This window comes from Tetrao urogallus, assembly GCF_951394365.1.
Source record: "Tetrao urogallus genome assembly, chromosome: 20".
Classification (NCBI taxonomy): Eukaryota; Metazoa; Chordata; class Aves; order Galliformes; family Phasianidae; genus Tetrao; species Tetrao urogallus.
In genome coordinates, this window is record NC_136833.1 from 8,967,375 (window position 1) to 8,975,412 (window position 8,038).

An 8,038-nucleotide genomic window follows, 5' to 3' on the forward strand; every position below is an offset into this window, starting at 1 on the left:
TCACTCCAACAAAGCAAAAAATACCACAAGGAGGGTTTCTGAGGTGGGCTTCATACGAAGGTGGCTGCCAAAAATGTGCCTCGTGCTTCAGTCCAGCTGCTGGTCCTGGCTCTGGGGAGCTCAAAGCCGCCCCCACTCTTGGGGCCCCGCGTCTCACCAGAGGTAACTTTGTGACATCTCTCTGTGCCCGCAGGTGCTGGGATGCTGCAGCGTGCCGGGGGCTGACGCGTGGAGCTCTGGCTGTGGGGAGCAGTGCCCCCGCCGCCCACCCATGCTCCCGGCCGGCAGCCGGGGCCTTGCCCCGTGACGAGGTGCCCCCCTCACCAGGACCGCCGCCATGACGAGCCTCTTTCGGCGCAGCAGCAGCAATGGCGGCTCACGCGGCGGCTCCTCGGCGCAGGAGCTCAACAACAGCCGCCCTGCCAGGCAGGTGCGCCGGCTGGAGTTCAACCAGGCCATGGAGGACTTCAAGACCATGTTCCCCAATATGGACTATGACATCATCGAGTGCGTTTTGAGGGCCAACAACGGTGCCGTGGATGCCACCATCGACCAGCTCCTCCAGATGAACCTGGATGGCAGCGGCTGTGAGGACAGCTCGGACTCGGAGGACAGCATTCCCCCTGAGGTACTGCTGTGTCTGGCCTGGGCTCATTCTGTCTCATTTTTGCCCCCTGCATGACTGGGTGTAAGGGAAGGACAGTGCAGCCGGTGTCTTTGCAGGCCTGCAGCTGCACTTTGTGGCTGATGTGGGTGCCTCTTGACAACCATTTGAATGCTGACTTGGCCACTTTGTAGCATGCAGCCTGGCAGTTGGCCTCTGTCAGTGCTTGAAGCTTGAGTCAAACCACTCTCCTCCCTCCTTTCTTCCCCAAAACCAATAGAAGGTCTTCGGCTCCTGCCTCTCTATGCCAAAATGCAGTGCCTCTTCCCTACAGAACAGTGCCCCAAATCTGCCCAGTGCATGTCGGCCCCATCCTGCCTGCAGCATTGCTCCGCTCACCCTCACCCTCTCCTCCTCTCTCCCCAGATCCTTGAGCGCACCCTGGAGCCAGACAGCTCGGATGAAGAGCCTCCCCCAGTATACTCCCCCCCAGCCTATGAGAGCCAGGTGCTGAGCTGTCCACATGCACCTCCCACCCCCCCACCCAGGTGAGTCTGCTGCGTGTGCATTAGTACGAAGTCAAGGGAGATGAAGGAAGCTCGCAGCTGGATAAAAAATGGCCCTAAAACATGAATAGCTGAGGGGGCAAGAGGGCTGCCCATGAAGCAAGTAGAATGGCAAAAATCAGCTTCTGGATGCAGGAGTGCTTGCTGCCTCTGGAGAACACCAGGTGCTGTGTGGCTGGGGCCTGACACCTCTTATCTCTTGGCACCAGGAGCCCTCGTGCCTGTGGCAGGGAAGGGCTGTGGGTTTGTAGGATAGCTAGGCACAGTGAGATTTTCCAGCCCCTGGACAACACCTGGGGAGCTGGGCAGGTGGCTGCTGACACGGGTCCCTGTCAGCAGCGTTTGAGTTCCCTCTGGCTGAAGTCTCTGGCTGTGCTCACGGCAGGACGGATGTGCCGGGGCCTGGCCGCTACAGGAACTGGAACCCACCGCTGCTGGGCAACCTGCCTGAGGACTTCCTGCGCATCCTACCCCAGCAAGCTGCCTGCACACAGGTGAGCACCAACCCTGAGCCCCTGTGGCACGACCAAGAGTCGTGGGTTACTTCTGATCACTTTGAAAATCAGCTCTGTTGCTCTGCTGGGAAACACTAGGACCAGCCAGCGCTCTTGGGCAGAGCATTGAGGCCTTATGCTCAGTGGATACTATGTATGTAAGGTATCCTCACGTACACATTGGAAATAGGGGTACTCATACTCTCCTTGGCAGTTTTGGGGCTGGTACCACAACACCCTGTGGGGACCAAGCACAGCCTCAGTGGGCTCAGCTCAGCTTTGGCTGCTCCGCATCCCCTGGGCATCCCATGGCCACTTTGCACCCCTGCAATAGGGTTGGTGCCCTCCTAGTTTGTCAGTGGCCTGGGGAGGTCTGCAGATGCATCATCTTTTCCCAGCCCTTTTTGGTGCTGAAGGCAGTCTGCTATGTTGCCATATATACTTGCCTGAAAGTTGAGCTTCTCAGGCTATAATACCTTTCTGGGAATAGAAACATAGCATTTCACTGGGGCTCAGGGGAGAGAGAAGCAGCTGCCCTTCTCTTCTCTGGTAATTGTGTGCTTTTGCTTTTTATGGCACTTTGAGAGCAGCAGTAGATATTGTAGATAGATACTGTAGGCAAGGGAGAGATTGATCCTGTGCAGCGTGGCTCTGCTCTTCCACATGTATGGATGCAGTGGGAGCTGGGGAGGGTGAGAGAGAGCGTGAGCACCGGTGCACTGCCAGTAGGAAATTGCAGTCTTTTCCTTTTAGTTGGACAAAATTAAAGCAGTGATGCTGGCTGCCGGACCTTTCTCCTTCACTTTCACGTCTTGCTTCAGCTCTATGCTGATCTGAAAAAGAGCTGATTCCCACATCAGGGGCTCTGCTCCCACGCAGAGGTGTCCCCCTGGCTCTGCCTGGTGTTGGTGTCCAGCAGCTTTGTGCTGTGGCCATGGACCAATCTTTCTGCTCGTGTTTCCTCTTGCACAGGGCTCCTCCGGATGCCGGCAGCCTGTGCCACGGGGCCAGGGCTCCCTGGAGCAGGAGAGGAGGTGGAAGCAGTACCTGGAGGACGAGCGGATTGCGCTCTTCCTGCAGAACGAGGAGTTCATGAAGGAGCTGCAAAGGAACCGGGACTTCCTCCTTGCCCTGGAGAGAGGTGAGAAGCACCTTTAGGGACCTCTGTCTGCTTTTCAGGCGTGTGCCCCACTCTGGGACGCTGCTCCTGCTGCGGTGTGTCAACCTCATCCCCATCCGCTGCAGCTGGAAAACCACCACGTTTTGGCGGGCGCTCACTTCCTCCGCTGTGGGCTCCCACAGAGTGCCTGCGGTCGCTGTGTTGCAGCAGTGGTGGTGCTTGGGGGAGGCTGCCTGCTTGCTCCCACCGCTCCCAGCCGTGGTGTGGAGATGTTTGACATCCTTGGGGTGTGGCAGATCTTGTCCGTTTGCTGCTGCAGGGACTGAGTGCAGTGGGCATGTACGGACAAGGAGCATGAAGCTGTGTGTGCTGCCTCGAGAGTCTTACAGGGCTTTTTGTTTTTCAGATCGACTAAAATACGAGTCAAAAAAATCCAAGTCGACCAGTGCTGCTGTCAGCAATGATTTCTGTTTCTCCTCCATAATACCAGGTAATTTCAAGGTGCACAAGAGTATCTCCTGTCATCAGGGGAATGCTCCAAAGCTCCACCCAATGTGCCATGCCATGCTGTGCCATGCCCTGTGATGTCTCCGCCTGGGGAGGAACCCAGCTGGTCCCTCCCTACTGCACAGAGCTCCTAAAAGCACATGGCAGTGGGGCAGACAGGTGACGGAGCTGGGTGCCCGTGCCCTCCCCACCCAGCCATGTCCTGGCTCTGTTCTTCCCCTGGGCCCAGTTCCCAGGGGTGACAAAGCCCTCTGTCTTGATGGGAGCAGAGGATTGTGTCTGGGAGACGTAATGACTGTTCCCATGTAATCCTGATTAACCTCGGCAGTGAGGCAGCTGCCTGGGGACAGAATTAGCGCTGGTAGCTGTCCATGTCCCTGAGTGGGGCTGGGATGGGCAAGATGCAGCCACTCAGCTGCAAGTTGGGGTCACTGCCCCCAGGGTTTCTGCACCCCAGATCTCAGAGGGGTTTTGTCACCCAGAACCAGGTGTGGAGTGCTGTGCCCTTTTCCTGCTCACTGTTACTTAGCTCTGCCAGTGACCAGATGTGCTGATGGTGCCCAAATGTTTGCCTTCCAGGTGATGTAGCCACGCCTGGAACCAGCGAGGCTGGCAGTGCTGTGTCTGACGATGCCTTATTCAGAGACAAACTGAAACACATGGGAAAATGTGAGTTGGTTTCCAGGCTCCAGTCTGGCAGCAGGAAGCCCATGGTGGGCTAGAGGAGCGCGTAGATATTTTGTGGTGTGTGTTGATGATACAGATGGCGTTGGGAATCCCAGAAGAGCAAGCAGAGGAGTTTGCTATAGCTCTCCCTTTCCTCTTAAGCCTGCCACAGTTGCTTCTCCCATTGCAAAACAAACCCAAGTTCTTTGGGTGGCCTGACTCAGACTGCAGCTGGCTAAGACCCACTGGGGTGGCCTGGGGTAGACATGAGTAGGGAATGCCACAGAAGTCCCAATGAAAGGATAGAAACACCAGCACCTCTGGCCTGGGGCCTCTTGTATCTCTGCTAGTGGCAGGACCTGGTTCTTGGTGCCCAGCACCGCAGTGGCTGCTTCTGGCACCAGTGGCTCTTGCCCATAGCTGTCTCCTCCCCAGCACCCCTGGCAGCTCTTTGGGGAGTTTGTGGTGAGACCCTCACTGGCCTGTTTCCTTCCAGCAACACGCAAGAAGCTGTTTGAACTCGCCAGAGCCTTCTCTGAGAAGACAAAGATGAGGAAGTCAAAAAGAAAACACTTGTTGAAGCACCAGGTGTATCCTAAAAGGGCCTTGTTGTCATTTGCCCCTGGTAGCTGGGACTGCTGGGGGAATGCAGGTGGTCCTGGGGACTCTGTGAGGCTGCACTTTGGAGAGGAGCATCCCCAGGTGCCCCCACATGTGTGGGCTGTGAGGAGCGGTTTTGGTGCTATGACCATGCTCTGGTTTTCCTTAGCAGAGCATGCAGGCTGGGGACAGCTGCATCCACAGCAAATCTTCTTGATGACGTCGAAGGACACTCGTGCGGTAAGAAAGGCTCTGATTGCTGAGTGCTGCCACTCTGTGCTGTGCCATCCTGAGTTGTGCCGTGTTGTGCCGTGCCATGCCATACTGTGCCACCTTGCTGGTATGGGCCTGGTGTCACAAGTGGGGTAATTGTAGACCCTGACTCGTCTGCCTCTTCCTTTCAGATGAAGATTTTCAAGCACGGCGGCAGCAGCTCCGGGAAGAGGAGGAGACGCTGAAGGAAGGGCAGTAAATGGTGAGGGCTGTGGTGCTGTGGCTGGTGACAGCTCCAGCGCCGTGATGGGACAGTGTTGGCCGTGGTGCAGCTGAGGCTGAGCACACACTGTTCTTCCTCCTCCTGGTCTCCTCCCCTCCAGGTCCCAGCGCTGGGGTTTATTGCTGGCACAGAATGTGCAAAGGGCTTAATAAGAAGATGGCTGAAAAAAGGAAAACAAACAAACACCCAACGACAAATAACCCAATTTTTTGGCTGTTCCCCCTCTGCTGTTGTACTCCTCTGAAGTACAAACGTTGAAGTGAGGCAGTTTTCTTTTCAGAGGTTTGAAAACAACTTCTCCTATCTAGCAAATCAGCCAAAAAAAAAAAAGGAAAGGAAACAGCTGGCAGCTGGTGTGAGCTGTGGCATTGGAGCTGGTGGGTCTGGGACTCAGGGAGGAGCCGTCCCTCCTGCGCGTGGGATCCACAGAGTTCTGCCAGAAGAATGCACATGGGCTGTGCTGAGGGGATGCCCCGGCTGCGGGAGCTGCCTGGCAGAGCATCCCTGTGCATATCTGTGGTGATCTGATGTAATTTTCCTCTGCGCACGCAGGAAAAGAAAACACAAGAAAGAAACTAAAAACTGTCGTCTACTATTGCTAGGAGTAATAAGCAGAGATTCAGATCAGGTAATAGTGAAATAATATAAGTTGTTTATAAAAGGAAAGGCCTTCTTTTCCAAGGCATTTCCCTTTGCATTAAACCTTTGCCTTTGGCATCGCTCAAACTGCCTTGAAGTCGGACCCTCACTGCCTTGCTCCCTGTGGGGCAGCACCAAGGGCTGGATCTGCACTGGTGCAGCGGCCGAGCCAGGACGTGTCCTGTTGGGTGCAGTGCTCCAGTAGTGTTTCTGGGGCCGGGCAGGAACATCCCTTGCCATTGATGAGGTGGAGATTTGGGGTTTGCAGCTGGGGCTGGCGGAGATGTTTTTGATACAATGAGCCGGTGTGGGGCAGGAGAAGCACTCCAAGCCTTGGGGATCGTTTTTCCAGGAGAGCGCAGGGGCAGCTGGGAAGCAGCGCTTGGATCTCTGCAGCATCCTGAGATGCTGTCAGGCTAAAAATAATTACGTAAACAAATTCCTTCCTTGTGTAAGTAACGAGTGACGAGCACTAAGTCAGAATTCGCTCCCGCCAGCACATTTTCTTCTTCTTGATCAGCATAATCTGTTTACTGCTCAGTCAGGAGGTGGCTGCAGACATGCCTGTTCTGCTTTCTGGCTCCTGTGAACCAGCACAAATGTTTTAAGATTTGTGCTGCGAAGGTGGCAGATGCAGAATCTCATCCACCAGACACGCACGCAACTGCTGTCCCTGCCTCTCTGTGGGATTGCTAACAAAGCCCACGTTGCTCTGGCTCCTGGCGGGCTCCTCCCAAATCCTCCCTGCATCCCCTTTGAAGTGGATGCCAACGTTTTTCCCCACAGCCACAGTGCACCTGTTGAGTGCTGCCACAGGGCTGAGTGAGGCAGGGACACCACCTGCCATCAGTGCTGCCGCGGGCTGCTTGCGCCACGGTTGGAGCTCCTTGAAGGAGCTGCCCTCAAGTCTGAGCCCAACTTTGATTCTGCTCCTTTTTAAGGAAGGGGCAATGGTGTCCCCTTTGAAGTGGGGGCTGCAGCAGTGCCACACTGCACTGGCCTAATCCCCAAGGTGACTTTAGGTGGTGGGAATGGGGTGCAGGGAGGTACTGGGGAGGCACTGCTACTCTGTGTAGGGTCAGGATCTGGAGAGGTGCGTGTCCCATGTGGCACGGGGCAAAGCATGAAGCTGCGGCTTTGCTGCTGGAGCAGGAGCTGGGGGCTGCTATCCCCAGCCTGAGGCTGGCTCTCAGATAGCGGGAGGACACCGCTGCTCCCTCCCAGCCCAAAGCAGTGCTGTGTAGTTGGAAAAAAAAAACAAGCTTGGAATTGGATCAGCTTGTAAACGTTTCAGTGCTTCTGAGCTACCAAGGGCTTAACTTGCAGCAAAGTTTTCATGCATGCAGGAAGTACAGACAGGCGGTGCAGAGGGGCTCCTGTGGGCTGTGAGCTGCTGTCCCAGTGGCTGTGGCTGCTTTGGGGTCGGGGAATGTGCTCCAAACAACGTGCCCTGAGCTGCGCAGCTCTGAGTGATGTCACTCTGCGGCCATTTTAAAATACCTTGGAGGCACAAAACATCGTTTCAGTGGATGATGAAGAGTGGCTATTTTTATCTCCTTTAAAAAGACAGTGAATCAGGTCTAATGAGCAGAAAGGCCCCTACAACCAGCTTGGGAGCCAAAATGCATTTCTTGCATAAAGCTGTACGATTCTCAGTGACGTTTCTATCACTTCTATATGAAATGTTTTAAAAAGAACAACAACAAAAAAGAAGTCTGTGGCGTGTGTGAGTGTTGCTCTTTTAGAATTTCCATAAGTGATTTTTTTTTTCTTAAAAATGTTTAATAGTAATTCATATAATAAAGTCCTGTTGTACTCTTAACACTGCAGCATTTTGCTTTTAGCTGCTGTTATTTTACATGGGGAGAAAAGAAGAAATCAGGGCGGAGAGGGGCCTGCCCTGTCCTGGAACAGCTGCAGCACTTCTTGAATTCTGCTCTCTGTGAGCAGGAGTTTTGTTTCAGGACTGTGTTTTAAAAAAAACTGTGCCCGGGAGAAGCCTAGAACTAAAAACTGTGGTAGAATCACGGTGATGCTGGAGGTGCTTCAGGGCAGCGCCTCCGTGCACGCGTTCTAGGAGCGCAGCGGGGTAACAGCTGCTCCTAGGACCCATTTCAGGACTTTCAGTCCCGGCTCTGGGTCAGCAGCGCTGGCCCTTTAAATGGCGGAGGGGCCGATCCGCAGCTCGGCTATCGGCTGCCTCTGCCTGCGCGCCACCTCCCGTCCACAGTACGCCCTGGCAGCGGATTGGTCGGCGGCCCAACGGGACAGCGTTTCCGCTTCCGGGTGGTGGGGCAGCTCGTTGCTAGGGTGGCACTGTTGCTAGGGGAGGCCTAGGCCGCCGCC

At 55.1% G+C, this 8,038-nt stretch overlaps 1 protein-coding gene across 1 annotated transcript; it reads left to right on the forward strand.

Moving 5' to 3' along the window:
* Nucleotides 1-337: 337 nt before the first annotated feature.
* On the forward strand, nt 338-5,029 carry CUEDC1 (CUE domain containing 1; the record flags this gene model as incomplete). The annotated part of the gene is made up of 9 exons (XM_079545353.1): nt 338-628; nt 1,031-1,152; nt 1,556-1,664; nt 2,637-2,805; nt 3,191-3,274; nt 3,880-3,960; nt 4,454-4,547; nt 4,739-4,797; nt 4,962-5,029. The coding sequence occupies 9 exons, from the start codon at nt 338-340 to the stop codon at nt 5,027-5,029; spliced, it is 1,077 nt and encodes a 358-aa protein (XP_079401479.1).
* Nucleotides 5,030-8,038: the final 3,009 nt, after the last annotated feature.